Source organism: Strix uralensis, chromosome 6 (assembly GCF_047716275.1).
Source record: "Strix uralensis isolate ZFMK-TIS-50842 chromosome 6, bStrUra1, whole genome shotgun sequence".
In the NCBI taxonomy this organism is placed as follows: domain Eukaryota; kingdom Metazoa; phylum Chordata; class Aves; order Strigiformes; family Strigidae; genus Strix; species Strix uralensis.
The window spans coordinates 26,943,678-26,961,681 of record NC_133977.1 but is presented as its reverse complement, the minus strand read 5'-3'; the positions used below and the strand labels follow the sequence as shown (position 1 = coordinate 26,961,681).

Genomic DNA, 18,004 nt, shown 5'->3' with positions numbered 1-18,004 from the left:
TTATTTAACCTGCCAAGAAGCTGAAGAAAGCAGCATATTGTTCTGTGTAACGTGATGTTGTGGACTGTTAAATCTTGACATGAAACAGAGTGAGTTAGCTCATATCAAGCTTTGTGCTGCCAAGGCAAAACTAGCTTTCCATACCCACAACTAGCTTTCCGTGCCCATGACAGCCTAGGTTATCAACACCACCACACTGCAGGGTGCAACATATACGAAGTTACATACTGATAGCAAGCACGCCTTCAAAGCTGACTGTGCCATCTTCTAGGTGATAAACAAACTCAATTGCTCATCCTTCCAATTAGTTTAAATCCTATGGTATGTTCTTTTGGCAAGAGCCAGACACACTGTCAATCTTTTGGTTAAATTCCAGTTAGGTATCTGCATTCTGCCTACTTATGTTCCTACTGCAATTTCAATGACATGCAGTGAGCTTCCCTGCAGCCTTAACTTGCTGTATATTGTTACAGCAGACTGTTAGTTAGTGCTTCTCACAAGTGAGATTTAAAATCTGTACTGGAAAAGTCAGCTTAAACCTCTTAAAACATTAACGTAAGAATTTCTGTATCACTGACAGACCTGGGAGAACGGACAGACTAAATCAGCTAAGTGCTGTCGTAGGTATTAATGAATTAAAATAATTGAAAAGGGCATCTCCTCCTTCTTAGTCACAATATATGTAGATGACATCTGCATACAAGCTAGGAAAAACATTTCCAGAAATTTCAGTTTCTGAACTGTCAGCACCCTTTTAATTGCTTAAGATGGGGAGCTGAGAAGCTATGCCCCTGCACTGCTTCCAAGTTCTACACAAAAACTGTGTCTGTCTTAATGATGAACTCTCCTCTCCTGCCTCTATCAGCTTTATGCTCATTCATGAGCTTTATGCTTATTAATATTGCTAAATGAGCTGACTTAATTCTTCACTTTGCTTAGAAATTATCCTCGTAATTGTAAAAATAAAGTCTGAAATCTGGTATTTCAGTGCCTGTTACCACACCTTCTCCCACCATGCACATTGCTGGGATATGATCTCACTGCAGCTGCAATGAGTGATGAAAATCAGTGAACTGATGTATCCAGCTTATCTAAAGGAGTTCTAATTTTTTTCCAGCTGCAATTCCTTTGGTGAAAATGAACCCTCTCTTTGCTCCCAATACATTCAATAGCATATAACAAAACACAATTAGAGTACTGGAACATATAATTAAGTGCTGCTTTAAACTACTCTAATCAATGGAGCTTATTTCCACAATATATAATTTTTTCAGATGCTTAGTACAGTTGAATGGTCTTCTGTAAGCTTCCCTAGTTTCTCCAGGCAAAAGGGGAAAAGCTGCTTTTAACTCCATTTTTGTTTTTAAAATAGAGGCAAACTGCCAGCCAGCACTGTGCATAACAGCCTCACTCCGGCTGGGCTGCAGCACTGACATAGGCTGTCTGCCAGCTCCACTGGAAACAAACATATTGAATACACCAACCATGGGCAAGAATAAGACTAATTTAGGAATAAGAATGAGAAAAAAAAAAAAAAAAGAGTTAAAAGCACTTGAAATACAACATTAGCATATTTTATAGAATTAATTAGGACTTTCAGGTCAATGCAGTACAAAGCTAAATATACATACCTTTGCATTTGTTTGTTGTCTTATCCAAAATAGCCTTCGTGGATACAATTTTCCCATACCTAAAATGTATTATACATATGTAAGGAAAATGAGGAAAGAACATCCTATTACAACAGATACCCAATTCATGTTATTTTATAACCTATTACCCTTTAATTTTAATAAATGGAATAATATATAGACTATATAATTATAAAATTAAAATGCACACATAGATCGAAGTGACAAAAAAAGATCAATTTCAAGCATGATCTTGTTCTATTCTCCCTATGTTCTCAGTGGCACAGCAGAATCACAAAAGAAGCCAGAGAAAAAGTGCTTTATAGAAGAATACAATACAGTTAAAAACCTGCTACATATAAGAAACCACATTTTAGACATAAGCTTGGACTCTCTCGGAATATATACTAGATAAAGCAGACAAGCTGCCTTGTCAGTGCTAGGCTTGCTAACTAACACAGTACATGGGGAAAAAAATAAAAACACACAGTAAAAAAAAATTTAGCTAGCTCTTCCCCCACACACTGACAAACACAAAAAGATTAAAAATTCTGTTCTGGAAAGTGACATGTGCAAGTCAGATTTATGAAAGCTCATCAGCAAAGGTGGTAAAAAAATTTCTGTATTTTTAAAATGGAAAACTGAAATGTAAATGATTTCAACTAAAACCAAAACATCCCTCAGTCAAGTCTCAATTTTCTTTTTTTAAAAGAAAAACACATTCATTGCCTGTTCCTCAACTTCTCAATAACCAGGCAGTTCAAATGCCAGTCTGCTCTGCAGTCCAAAGGTGAGTACCCAGAGATTTAAGAGCAATTAAGCTTGGGAAACAGGCAGAGAGCAATCCCAGCTATAGGAATGATTGCTGTTTCTGAAGTGCTCTGCAAAGTTTATCAGTATTAGATTTTTTTGATAAAATTTAGAGTAGAATTTGTCACTGCTGGTGAAAACTGGCAATTTTCCTTGGAAACTAAATCCCAGTTTCAATATTAAAAAAGCAACTCCCTTGGCCTGTATCAGCAGCGGAATTGGAAATGGAGCACAGGTTTCACAAGTTCCTTACTACAAATCTCTGTTTGCTTGTGAACTACATCTGACACAATGCTGTGAGTACACAAGAGAGAAACAATGCAACATGAGTTTGTTTTCACATGAGAATATAATGTAAATTATTACATTAGCAGGTATACCTAAGCACTACTGTGTGCTAAAAGGTTATCATTGTACAAGAACCCAAAACGAACTGAAAATAAGAAAGTGGCATTTGGGGAAGAATGAAGTTTTGCCAGTTCATCTGCTAAATATAACTGCAATAGAGTATCATTTTGAAAAGATATTATTTCAAAAGACAACTAACTCAATTTCTGTAGTGACTGTATTAGTCTTAAAAGTTCTTCAAAATATATGAGAAACCTAATAAATAAAGTTAAGCTTAGTCAGTTAAGAGTACTCAAATAACTGTTCACTTGCAAAGTAACAGTTTTTCAAAAATGAAGCCTATTTACAAAGTACCTTCCCCCTAAAGAACATTTAAATACATGTTTCAGTGTGGTTATCACTCTGATGTTCTGAGCAACTTTTATTTATTCAATGAGTTATTGTATGGCTTCAAATAGTTGCAAGGCAGTAAACCTGGGACACTAGCCACTAGGTGTTACCTTCCTCACTGTATCTGAAATTGTGAGCATCTACACTGACACAAAACAGAACTGTCCATCTGTAGTCTGAAAATGTACAAGCATCAATGAAAATCAGTGCATACCTAAATATACCATGCTAGAAGCTGTAATAAAGCAATAGAAATTGTGCTTAATAGTTGGAGCAGGTACTTCCTTATTAGTGACACTTACTTTCCAAATCTGTCATTCCATTAAGAAAAATCTATAGTCCTTAAGTCAAAACTTCTCAAACTTTCTCCAGAATTTTTCTGGATGCAGAGTAAACATACATGTTATAAGTGAGAGGGGTAAACTGTTCAGGGACAACACTCCTCAAGATCCACTAAACTCTTGTTCCAAACTGCCTGCACTCAGCATCACATCTGACAGCCAGCATTCTCCATATCCTATCAGCTTCCCTAAGCTTCTCAAAGTGAAGAGCTACATGACCTTTTGTGGGAAAAAAGCCCTCAAGGATTACCTTTCTTGTCCCTGCTACTGTTTCAGTTCTTGAAAGTGTAAAAAGTGTGTGTGGGGGGGGGGGGGGGGGGGGGGGTCGGGGCAGAGTGGGGAACTACAGCACTGGGCATGTATGTGAACAAAGTAACTGCAACTCTCAGCTGGTTTGGGCACAGAGGGGAGTCAGAGGCTGGCTAGGGACTGTGCTGGCCCACCCATGCTGACATACACCAGCCCGTAAATAAGCGTCTGCATGTCTGTTCTTTACAGCCACTTCATGGACCATCTTCCAATGTGCAAGACCGCTAGTGATTTAATTCACCATCCTAGATAGCACGGCTCCTGCAAAGAACCAGCTGCCATGGAAGACTGCCAAGAAGTTTCAGCAGTGTGAGTCTAGGAATGATTGGGAGAACCAGTATAACAATAGCAGCTACCACTAGGATTTCTCCCACGATTTTCCCCGTGAATACGCCTCCCAAGTGCTAGCCATCCACTCACGCCATGAAGCACAGACACGCAGTTTACCCCACGTGAGCCTGGGCAGAGGGATACATCCCCTCCTTACTCCCATCATGTGGTCAGGGGAAATTACTCCTTGCAGTTCCTCTTAAGTGCTTCCTTCAAATGATGACTGTCACAAAAATCTACTTCCTTCCTCCTGAATTCTGCAGTCCTAATACTGCTGTTAACACAAGCTCCTGTCTTCAACTGCTCATTTTTTGAGTGCAACTGCAATCGAGACCCACCAGAAATCAATGAGCTATAAAACACATTGAAGTCACAACATAAACTAGTATGTATTGCCTGCTTACCTAAAGGAATATAGAAACCAAAACAAAACTTATATTCAAAGATGTCTATGATAGGTCTTGCCTGAAGATCATCATTCCTCTCAAAGCTCATGCACACCTAGCTGTCTTAGGCATCCTGCTGAGGCTACCGCTCCAAAACCTTACTGCATGCTTGCTGAGACTTACTGCCTAAGACAGAGCATATTTCTCATGGCTGGCAGAATCACTTCTACAATGATTGGTGATTGCTCATTCTGTCTCCTCTGAAGCAATTTTTTAAAATATACTTTCTTTTAAATTAAGTGCTAATCTTGACAAATAACTGCTAATCTGGCTGGTGACAAACAACTGGGTGTTCCTTATTAAGTAGGTTATTTTTCACCCAAAAATAACATCAAATGAATGTTCAGCAGCAAAAAAAGAGGTTTTGGTTTTTTTTTTTTTAATGCTATTAACACATTCTCTCTTTAGTCTGAATTATCTTTGGAGATGCAAAGATGTTTTCAGCTTTGCATCTCTTTTCTATACAGCACTTGTACCAATGTCAACTAACATATTAATGAAGAGAGGGCTTGGGTAAGAGACAGGTAAATAATTGCCAGGGTGCATTAGTTATGGAATTAAAAGGGGTATGTCCAGTGTAACAGTTTACAGGTTACAGTACAGAACACCCAACACAAAAGTAAATTTGGATAGGCGATAAAGAAGAAACTTGTTCAAAAGTCAAATTATGAAGATACGCAGTACTGCTACTTAATAGGATAATGCTTACCACTGCCCATTACATATACTCTTTTGTACAGAAATGAGACGGTAATCTCCACCTACCCAGCTGCCCTAAGCAGATCTACTGCCAAGCAACGTGAATGTCAAAACACAGCACTATATCTTTGTCTGAGATACTTTTGAAGTGGAAGACTTGAAGCAAAGTATCACCATATACTTTTTAAAAATCACATTGTTCAGCAACACGGTCAAACCCAGTCCAAATAATCACACTGACAGATTTATTACAAATAGCTAGGAATACTTTTGACATTTAAAACATCTCTGAAGCCTAATTTGGTGACCTCCATGACACTGAAAGAAAAGGGTCCTTAGAGAACTAAGTACACAGATCAAACTGAATCACTGTTTATTTTTCTCCCTTTGTACATCTGCTAGTATAACAAACATACTTGCAAACGTGAGGGCGATAAGATGCCATCATGAGCATGACAAAGAACGGGGAACGAAGTAGCTTGAAGTCTCTGCCACAAGTGATATTTTGAGTGTTGAAAGAACTTATCTGTGTGTGCATTAGGGGAGGTACAATAAGAACGGGCAGCAAGAGTCTTGATAGGGGTTGTCTGGAATGAATTGTTCAAATCTTTGTCTTCAACACCTCTATGTGATATACCTCATACTACCAAGCTCACAGTGCTTCCCTTTGCAGTACTTCCAAACTGTCTTCCAGCTTGTGCTGTGAAGGGTTCCTCTGTCATCTGACGTTGACTCCGACACTAACACACCAGAAGGATCTCTGCTACCATGTAAAGTCCTTACCTTTTAGAGCTGCTTATGTCCTCCATCCTGAACTGTCCAGAACTTTGTGTTGAAGATGAACAGTGCTCTCTCTTTGCCTAAGTCCAGAGAGCATTCCTGGAGATCCTGCTATTACTCCTTGCATTACTGTAGCGCTGTCAGAACTCCTCTGCTATGCAGAAACAATGCTGCATATCTTCTGTGTTTATTCTAGATTAATTTTTACACCTTAGCATCTTATCACTGCCCTTCATGGAATGCTCTTGAGTTCTAAGAGCCAGAATCATGTGGTAAAAGCAGGCACGAATTTCGTAACATGTAAGTGGCTCTGAGTACATGAACTCACTATAAGGTGGAATTGTGAAAGGGAAGAGAACCTGGCTGAACACAAGAATTTCAGTAACGAGCCAATATTCTCACAGGTGACCCAAAGACAAGAGAGAGCAGAACAAACAGACAGATCCATCAAGAAGGTCAGGTGGGAGAACAGATCAGTTAACCCTAAAACACGCTGCAGTTGCTGAATGGATCCACACCAAAATAAATCTTAGACTAGGATAAATAACTAGAACAAAATGGATAAATACTTCCAAAGAAATTCCTGTATATTAATTGTAACACTAAAAAGAACGTGCAGGTAGAGATGCTCAGTCTGTAAATCAGCTTTTTAACAATCAAAACCAAAAATAGCTTTCTTATTCAAACATGGCCTTATTCATTGCACAACATGGACAGTGGGCACCTTATGTGCTCTACACACAGTAAATTCCTGCTTGAAAGGGAATATTATTCTTCAGTATGATCCTAAATAAATGCACATTACAAACACTGACTTCTGCAAATCAGTGATGTGCAACTTTTCAGACACCATCCTCACCTCCCCAAACACAGAGTATTCTATTTTGAACAGCACAACTCACAACATTTACATGAAACTATTGATCTTAATAGCCAAGCCCACGCTGCAGTCTATCTCACTTGTAAAGTAAGTGGAAGCCCAATCCATTCAACTCAATTGAGACCTGAAGAGAAACCAGAGCAGTCCATGGGAAGGCCCCATCTCTGCTGCAGTTCTCAGCTCCTCTATACCTGGTGCAAAAGGAGCAAAGAAATTCCTTGTAACTGAGAGAAAGAGTCAATGGCGTTGTCAGCAAGAGCTGACTTGGTACAGCTGGCTTCCATTCCTCAATGCTCTTCCAGTATTCAGGGCATTTCTAAGCCAACAGCACAGCCAAGGGAACATAATCAGCCCCAGAAATCTTTTCTCCTGGATCCAAAAACCAAGCTCAGAGCAGCTTCTGAGCAGTACAAAAGGTTTTATCTGGCTCCCATACCTACCTCCCTCTGCTGCATCTTGGGAAAGTGGCGTACTGAACCTTAAGCTCTTGCTCCCTTTTAAGCTTAGATAAACACAGGGAGTTTTTGTTTCTCCATGTATCAAATTTTTAATTTCCCATCAAGGGGAATTTCAAAAAATAATTGTTCATACAATACTGCTAGACCTTGTGATAGCCTACTCTAATCCTGCTATTTAATTACGGATAAACGTTCTCTTACAAAAACTTGATAAAGAAGTTATTCAATCCAGCAGAACACTGAGTTTGGAGAACAGAATCAAACCATATGGTTTCTATTTTTTAATTCTTCTTCACCACATCTATGCCCTAGTGTAGAAGGAGACATTGCTGAGAACATTTTGTCCATATTTTGTTTTCTATTGTTGGAAGACACACTGTTCTTTGAGAAACTCTTTGGAATCACTCAGTTGCTTTATGGCCATCATAGACCTAAAGATTTGCTACCAGAACATAATGAGTACCTACCACCAAAAGCTGGACCAATCATTTTTATTGCATATTTAAACATTACAGTTATATCTTTTTTATTTGCACAGTTAATGGGCATGCATAATCTAGCTTAGTATGAGTTGTGTTTTGAAACTGTTACAGATTTGGCTAATTTGTTTGGTTCAGCAAAATCTCCTTTACTAGCTTCAGATATTCAAGCACTGGGTTACTCAACTCAGCCAGATGTGCCCTGTTTCAAGCACTGGATCATATTTTTCAGTATGTGCAAAATAGGACTTCCTTGTGAACCTAAATTAAAGTTAGAATGCTGCTTTGATGACATGCTGTTAAACGGTCATGTGGTTTTGACATAAAGGTAGTTTCTTTCTTACTAGTTGTCCCTTTGACTCTCTGGTACTCCAGAGATAAAGACAGCATTTTCAAAATATCCAAATAGTTCTCATTGTCATTTTTTATTATTGTACTTGGGAGATAAATAATACCTCCAAATAAATTAGAATTTATTACTATGGAAGCCAACTACTGTTTTGATTGTCTTTACAAAATTACTAAAATTACCTTTTGTCCATTAATGTAAAGACTATTTTGGAAGAGTTTGGATCTGTGTACCAAAAAACCAAAACAAAACCAAACCACAACCAAAAATAACCAACCCCACAGATACTTGGCTTTACTGACAATTCAGTAGTCTTATGTGCTGCTGCAAATCCTTCACAAGACCAAGAAAGCTTTCTTTTCAACCTCTTTACCTTTAGTTTTTCATTTAAGTTTTTCGTATTTGGTTTTCAATAAGAATCAGTGGATAAAAGCATATATTATCATCATTGCTGATTTAGTTACCAACATCAGCACACTACAAACTAGTATTACTTTGGTACAAACAATCTCTTCTTCAAGCTCAATAGGTTACAATTCCAGATTTCAACTGAGAAGTAATCAAAAGTAGCAAAACCAGATGCAAAATCAGATATACTATCACCTCCTACAGTTATCCTTCCTTAGAAGAGCAGAGGCTTAGCTTAACGGACATATACAATTTGGCCTTCTTAGTTTCTTGGACCATATTAATTTTAAACAGATAAAAAGCAGTATTTTATGACAAGGTATTTGTTTTATAGTGCACAGGCTCTACACAAATGTTAACTACTCCTTACAGCTAAAAAGAACAAGGAATTCAAAACCCTAACGATCAGCAAAGTGACACACAACAAGAAGATTTTGGAGATTATTATTTTTCAGCTACCCATTTTGTTTTTCTTCAGAGTAGTTATTTCCTGGTTTAGCTGAGGATAAGCTGTGGAGATAGGGAAGAAACATTTTTAGAATCAGGAAATATTTGCTTCCTCTTGCTTTGTAGAGATGTGAATAATCTCTATCCATTCCTTAGAATTTGACTGGAAGTCAAGGGGGAAAAGTCCTGTTAGCTCCTACAGCTATTTTTACAACATTTTGCAAAGGTTTTTCAATTAGTATGCTCCTTTTTGCACAACAAATTGATTATCTTAAAAGCACGACCCACTGTACAATGCCTTTTCATTTGGCACAACTAAGGAAAATTGCTTTTTTTAGTATCTCTGGGTATTTTAAGCCTTTAAGACATATTACAGCTGACACTAAAACAGCATTCCTAATGTGGCTTTCTAATGTATAGTAAACAAACAGATTTCCAACAACTGCCAACAGAGGTGTTTAAAAAAAAAAAGTAATGGCATGTTTAGTTAGTTTTATTTAGTTTTACTTTACAAAGTTAAGAATGTTGCAATAGGTGAAAAAGTAGTTATTCTTCAGTACTATAATGACACAATTGCAGTGGGAAAACATAAATTAAAAATAGATCCATGAAGCCTCCCCTCCACAGAGCTTCTGGAGTTGGAGGGAAAGGCTCTCATTCTTCTCTGGCAAGCATTGAGAAGAATTCAGCTGATGCTACTTTGAGAAAAATGCAACAGCAGCAGAACTGAAAAAATGAGAGATTTAAAAACCTAAGTATAAAATCTTTACATTAGGGGGTTTGTTTGGGGCTTTTTTATTAATTTAAAAGAAGAAAAAAAGAAGGCAAATTCTGAAGGATGAACCTATAACTTCTATTCTAGGCTGTGAAAAGTTTATTGGCATCTGTTGCCTCAGTCGCTTCACTGAGGATGTGAATACAGATATTTGGCAGAACTATGATTAATCATCACCCACTCTTCAGGGTAAGATTTTTTTCAAAGCCCTGAATCTTGGCCTATCCTCGGTCAGCTGCAACATGATTTTTACTACTAAATACATGGCATTGAATTTCCACTTAATCTTTCATAGGCTAGCAAGGTAATAATGCTCAACTTGATGGTAGGGAGAGACCAAAGCAACAGCTCCAGACACTGAACAAGGAGACAGCAACAGCAGCAAAAGTGGCAGAGCCAACCTCTTGCCCTGCACAGATCATATTTCATAGATATCTAAAGATTCTAGTCACCCTAATGATTCTCATGAAAGCCAGGCTACTAACATGCTGGTCCTAAATTTGTTGATTACGTAGCTGTTTTAACTGTGAAGATGTCGCATACTGTGAAGAAAAGGAATTTCAAGCAACAAGCTAAGAAAAATGATCCCATTCAGTGTTTCTTGCAGCCACTGCCCCTGCAGTAACCCAACCTAACTTCTGACAAGCTGAGGTGATTTAGCATAATCTCTGAACCATCTGCTAGGCTATCTATCAGTTCAGTAGCCTTGTTACTTTACAGTTTATAGGTTAAGAAGTATAAATAACCTATCAGAAACACAAACAGATTTGCCTCTGACACACTTTGAAGTGCAAGTATTGTCTAAGTAACCATAGCTTGCTTTCTCTTGAACTGAAGAAAATAAAAAAACCAAAACACAGTAACACATTAACCAAAGTGTCTGTTCTTTCAGAAAAGGAAATTGTTTATCATCATCTTTACAGTTTATGAAATCAACAGTTCAGCAGACCTAATACTTCATAACATATTTTTGCCTACACTTTTAGGAGATTTTTCTATTTACCCATTTGAAAACTCATCACATGTGAAGTATTTTAAAATGTGTGAACTATGTAGAGTTACATAAAGTTTTCAAACATCTGTTTGCAGGGACACAAATACTGGCTGATATTGAAGGTGTTTCCTGCCAAGATTCTACTGAGTCTGATGACCAATGTTAGTGAAGACCACTTTGCGTTTTTCTTACAAATTATGTGGCACTGTTCTTTGAGAAAAATATTTTACAGTTGGATGGAATATGAAGTGATGTGCATAAATTAGATTGTACGGTTTAGAAACTGATTTGCTACTATTCTACTTCTAATATAGTATATCGTCATTTATATGAAGTACTTTACACTGAAAGCATTATAGAAAGCTTTATCATAAGACTGAACTGAGGATCATTCATATGAACATTATTTGTGCAGTTATTCTGATAGTCACAAGGAATAAATCTCAGAATTATCATAGATTATCATAAATCAACTAACATATATTAAGACATTCACACAGGAAGTTACCCGTAAATACTACAACTTTAGACAAAAATCAATACATCTGCCCCTGAATTCCTGCCTCACAAAGCAGGCTGCACTTTCTAATCTATATCATTCAACATCCAGTTTAATAGAGCAAACTCTGGAGAATCCTTATTTTACAAAAAGAGATAATTAATTAAAAAGATATTTGGAATTCTTGGCTAATCTACTTTTTAGTACTACAATCATTCTTACTCAAGAAAACATAGGACAACCTACATTTTCTGCAGGAATTTGCCTGTGTATCTATTGACAAGGCTATTCAGGTATATGGGAAAGGTGTTACAGTTTCCTAGAGCTACAAGATGGAAGAACAAAGCCATGCTATTTTAAGAAAGCAAATGGTCTCACCCTGTTGTTCTCTTACCCTAACACTACAGAAGGACACTAATCATGCCTGCATTAAAAGCACTGAAAAAAAAATAAATCTCCATTTTATGCACAACTGAAAGCAAAAAACTGAAGCAATATTCTTTGAAAGTAAGTTTATCATAGTTCCTGTGGCTCCCAGAAACACACATAGATATGAAAGACACAGGGTTTTTTTAAAAAATCATAATTCATTTGCAAGCAAAATAATAAAGTTCCAAACAGGCTCAAATTACAAGTCTAGAATATTATTTCTACAGTCTAGCAATTTATTTTATCTTTTTTTCATGCTGAGAAATGATCACTAATCAAGACAATGATTTGGGAAGATGAGAAATTAAACCAGATGAACGCTAATATGTGTTTATAAACCAAGCTCTTGGCAGGTCTGCAGACATGGATGTACTGATTTACCACTGCTAGCTGTTTTAATCTGAAAGTAAGGCAGTATTTCTACAGCCAACCATAAATCTTGGCAAATTTCAGCCTCACCAATTTTGCAGAGACTACACTAACAGCCTGAAAGATAAAACTATGAAGACTTAAGAGAGCAGTTCTTATTATTCATAACTCCTTTCTCTTCCTTGTGCTAAACAGTACAGATCAGCTTGGGAGCATAAATTAGTCTCTCTACCTGAAGACCATTTACTTTTCAATTCTTCCTTCTCCATCCAAGGAAGCCAAATTCAGTCACTGTCAGCATATGATGCATTGTCCTTTATTTTGACTTTTCCTAAGCATATTTCTTTTTCTTGGGGGAGGGAATTAAGGACAAGGCAAGGGGAAAATAAAATTATTTATCAACATTTCCCCATACCTTTCTCCCTTGTTTTAGTCAGAACAGTATAAATCAAAAGGTGTTATTCTGGCTACCGTCCTAGCTAGTGTGATACTACCTCCATCTGGATAGATAGACAGACACCTATTAATACTATAATGCTATATTTGCAGAAGATTACTCTTTAATTTATTCTTGCCTATTAATTTCACTTCTAGTGACGGTTGCTAACCAAGTCTTATACCCTCAGTTTAAATAAATGATGCCCCAAGGAATATGTTGGCAAAGTCTTAAAAAACATGAGATTGGAGATTGCCAAAGCGCAAGGGCACTTTCAGCCACATCCCACTTCCTAAGCCCTGACCCACCTGTCAGCTCTGAACTACAAAAAAAGTCTCACATATTGTGTAAATTACATATATACATATATAAAAAAATACACACTTATATGTACACACACACACACATATAATGCTTTTTCTTGCATTTATCTTGTATGGAAGATGCTTGTTTGCTGGAATAATGCCTGTCATTGACAACTTCAAAATATGTCAATGTATTTTGTATATTTTCCTTCTGTTTTTGTAATACTAAGACAACACAAAGCCAATAGGATGAATCCAAGACCTGGCCTGCTGGGTTAAAATACCTTCTACACAAAAATACCTATAAATGCATCTTGCACTAATTTAACATCCCATCTTGAAAAGTGCTAACTGCCTCTCTTCTGTCTGGAAGGCAGAAGAGATAAAAACCCAACACACTGAAATAAGTTCCAGTATCTCTGAACTGCATTTTAACAGTGGTTCTTTTATGAAATACTCATAGTAACATCCTGCTTTCAATAGCTATTCTATACTGGAATTAACATCTCATAATGAACAAACTGTACGATTAGAGTTTGACCTCCTTTAATTTCTGGTAACTTAATGTCAGTCATACCAGAACAGCACTAAATGGACAAATTATTCAAAATCATTGCTAAGCCTTCCAGAGGCCTTGCCCCCTTAAATAGCACGACATGTAGACTTTATCCCTATTTGAATCTGCTTCTCTAGTCTCAAGTCCCAGCTGTGCTGAATAGCAAATATCTCCATTTCAATAGGGAAAATGGTTGTACTAAAGTAGTTCTCTCCAGGGGTCAAAATACTTCAGAAGGGCATTTAAGTGGCTGTATGTTATTGAGCAGAAACATCAGCTCACATATTATTGATTATAACTGCGTGGCTCTGTTGAAAAGATGTCTGCAGTGGTATTAAGTGCTGAGATAGGGACAGAGGAGTGCTACACATTAAAAAAATACTATCCATCTGTTGCCAAATTGTAGATACATGAGCAATCACAAGCTCTAACACAAAATCTAAAGTGCAACCTTTGTGGCTGATGCGTCAGGGTCATATTCAGTGACACTTCCTCAGTTTCACACTGCTTAAGATAGTCTTTTGAACATTGATTGAAGCAAACAGGAGACAGTTTGATTTCTGCAGTTTTGCAAAGAGAATGTAATAGATACTTATATGGAAATTTGCTTTTAGTAGCTTAAATACACCATTTTCTTTAAAAGCACCATTACCCTGTTCTGATCCCATCACTACAGCAGCTAGTCACATACAACTGATGTCTTCTGGAACCACCGCACATAGACCCTACTCCGAGCACCGAGCTGCAGACAGCCCTGCAGTCACAGCACACTGCGCACTACCAGATTGTCATGTAGAACGTACCCAAGCTGGATGAAACTAAGATTCCCCAGACCCTCATCTCCAGTGACTTTTGTGTAATGTCTATGTCAAGTGCCACCATGGAAGGATAAATCCAGCGTCCCAGACTACGCTTTGTCTCGTGTGCCTGAGGAAGCACTTGAAATCATTGGGCTTCACAGGGAAGAACATTAATCCTGGCCTAGCAGGGAAAACCCAACCCACAGTGGTGATTCAAGACTGGGTCGATTGGGCTCAAAGAAAATTGGGATCCTCCAATTGGCTGTATCAACTGCAAGCCTGGATGGTATTTACATTAAATAGAGTAAGACTTAGATTTAAAGCTTCTTAAAAGGAGCAGCCGTGGCAGTTTCATGAATCTAGAGCATCAGCAGCCACTGCATGGCAAGCCCAAAGTTAGTTCTGTATCACAACCTTTCTTGAACAGATTCAACTACATATGCCAACAGGGGAGCTTGTATGACATGGTCACATTGTTTATGGGCTTTACAGACCTTTCTTATTATCGAGAGCCTGAGATGACTCTTTGCCTGCAAGGGGGCAGCAGAATGAACTTTTCTCTTAGAAGTGATACAGTACTATATGGAAGAAGCTGTAACTTCCACTTGAGGATGAATCTCAATGCCCATGCTTCAGATTCTAAAATAGTTCATTTACTAATTTTTCCAATCAATTTATCTAAACAAGATGCTTAAACCAGGCCAAACAGAAATCTTAAAATGTTTTTCATGAAAACCCTTCAGAAGCAGGAAAATGTAACGGATACAGCTATCGTAAAAAAAGGACTGAGAATCCAAAGAGGCAATGGCTATATCCAATATCTGAAAGCCACTCATTACTAAAGAGTTAAACGGTATCTAGGTCACTCTACAGTCTTTCCTGCACACCCTCAGCTCACTGAATATCGGAAATGCTGTGTGGGAAGGCCAGGGAACTAAACTCACAGACCAAGTATGACTCAGACTGCAGTAATTTAATGATTTTTTTTTTTTTTCTCTTGAATTATCCTTGGGATTAAAAGAATCCACACCCTCAACACAAAACCAAATCACAATGAAAGGGAGAACCTACAAATTCATATCTTTGAGTCAACAAAAGGTATCTAGAAGCAAATTCATTATTAATGGTAAAGGACTGAGACCTTTCCTATAACGTACTATATGGTCAGAACAGCAGAAGGTGAAGAATTTGAGCCCCAGTCAGATGTTCTTCTGAAAGCCCTAGTGGAGATGATCTCAGCAATAAGAATGTCAGAGAACTGCCTGCCAAAAAAATAAAGGAGAGCTGTCACAGCCAAATGCTGACCTCTACCACTAGAGAAAAGCAACTTGAGAGGAATAGCCTCACATTTCCTCCACCACTGCAGAAGCTGAACTCAAGTATTGTCAAGTATCTTTGGCACAAGCATGAGCACAAGACAACTATAAGATCCTGGAGAAGGCAGAACACCAGCAGACCAGGTCCAGATACAAATCCAGTTAAATCCTTGAGGAACAATTAAAATTTCTGCAAAATCTGTCCCACTGAACAAAGCAGAAGTTTGGAAAGGCCACTAATGAACAGAAGAAAACACTGTCCTCAAAAATACTCCTTCCTGATGACAATATAAAATTATGAAAATTTACTCTTTCCTCTGCACTTCAAGCTGCCTCCCTTCCCTTCACTTAAGGAAGGGGGGTGGGGGGAAGCATGCAAACTACCACAAAAAGAAGAGCAAAGATAAAATGTCCTAACAGCACTGAAATGCCTTCTATCACAGGAGCTCATACATTTTCATCCAGAGAAACAGAAACTAATTTCCCCTTTTTCATGGCAAAAAATTTAACTAGTTTTGTTGTGGTGATATAAACAGAAGTGGATCCCTTTTTCAGAAGGGTTTTTATTAATATACTGTGAAGTACATAGCAAGCCAATTATAAGGAATTGAGCATTTGGCTTTACAGCTATATATTTAGATGCATTCTGCTCTGTTTCTGTTTTAAATTATCTAATTTTTTTATCTCATGAGATAAAGAAACTAGCAATGTTCCCAAAACGTATATCCACCATCTAAACATCACGAGGAATGCTTGGTCAGTAACCAGTTACTGTTGAAAGTAAAGTCTTGCTGCTGCTCACCTTTCAGCTACAACTATGGAAGAGTCCAAATTCCTAATCTCCTCTGATAAAGCAAGGGGTTTGGACCCAAGTGAGTTCAGGTGGCAAGCTCTATCTTGACAATACAGACAGTGTCACCTGATCAATGAATTTTAAGTAACAATTAAAAGGGCAACATCTTTGATGGAAAGACCAAAAGAGTCACCATAAATGAAGTGGAAGTCCCATGTTCCATACTGATTTAGACCAACACAGGGTCTGCTTCAGGTCATTGCTTCAAAAAAATGCAATTTATTGGTTAAATGGAAACTTAAGAGGAAAAAATTTACGTCTTTCCTGTTTTTCAAAAAGGAATCAGACTCAAAAACTTTTCTTACCCTACCTACCCAAGAACCTCTTAACAACTTGGGCCTTTCTGTGACCTACTGAAACCTGTCTACTTTTTGCACCTTATCAATTCTACCCAATTTAGTTGTCCAAAACAGTGGGACTTGTACTCGTTAAGACTACCACCTCAATCTCAGTTCAAGTGTTAGATGGGAAAAAGTTGATTAGTGACAGTCAGGGCTGTCCCCTCTTCCTGGGAAGGCCACTCTTTTCAAAATATTTAATGATATTTGCAAAACTCCATAATTCAGAGTGAGTGTCCTAGACTTCAAAGAGAATTAACAAATATTTAACTGAATAAGCAATTAATAAAATGGGTGAAAAAAAGTCAGAATTTCTCATGGAACAAAGTAACATGCAATTCACTTGGGAAGAACAGAAAACGGGGACAGATTATTGTATATTTTTATAATGTCATCACTCTGAATATTTGGAAGATGTTCAAAAAGAATTTATCCTAACTTACATACTAGAAAGCACATTCATGCTGAGGCCTTGGTATGATGATGGACTATTTTCAGCAGCAGTCCTGGCTAGTGGTCTTTCACTCCTAGTACTGCACCTCTGTACTGCAACACGGAAGCCCTTGTAAGCTGCCACTGGAAAAAGGAATGTGGAACACTTGCCCTCTGAGTTATTTGAGATCTTCAAAATACAGCAAAAAGACTTTTGGCAACAAATAAAAAAGCCTCAACAAGAAAGTTAAGACAAAGCCTACCACACAATAAAAACAAGTAGCTTCAAGTGTAGGAAATGTAGGGGGTTGAATACAGGATCTCTGGAGAAACAAAAAAATGCAGATGATTTACAAACACTCCTTTTCAGATCACAGTACTACAAACAGCAACACGAGGAAAGAAATGCACTGCTATGTCAGCTCCACTGGATACCCCACCATGCTGATGCCCTCAGGCCTTGAAGGGAAAGAGTCTCTCTGCCAAAGGGCTTCTCCAGACCTCAGCCAAGGTATTCAGACTTAAGACAGGGGAGATTTCTGCCTTGGGGTACTGCACAGCTACTGGTGGAAAAGAAGAAAAAAAAAAACAACAAACCAAACCACCAAAAGAAAGCACCAGAGACCATGGAGTTTATCTGGCACTGTGCAATTACATAGCTAAAAAGCTCAGCCTTCACTATCAAACAAATCCTATGTCCATGCAATGGAGCGCTAAGTGGTTTTAAACCCCAATACTGGCAATTGGAGCTGTGGGCTCCTGCAGGTCTAAGATCTGGCCTTAGTGAGCATACTGCA

General features: G+C 37.9%; 1 protein-coding gene across 4 annotated transcripts in view; it reads right to left on the bottom strand.

Moving 5' to 3' along the window:
- Positions 1-18,004, bottom strand: part of RBMS1 (RNA binding motif single stranded interacting protein 1) — a 147,008-nt gene that overhangs the window by 39,228 nt on the left and 89,776 nt on the right. For all 4 annotated transcript variants that reach the window (XM_074873364.1, XM_074873363.1, XM_074873365.1 and 1 more), the window contains exon 3: positions 1,632-1,690. In XM_074873364.1, coding sequence (XP_074729465.1) covers positions 1,632-1,690 — 59 coding nt within the window. The remainder of the gene's footprint in view (positions 1-1,631; positions 1,691-18,004) is intronic.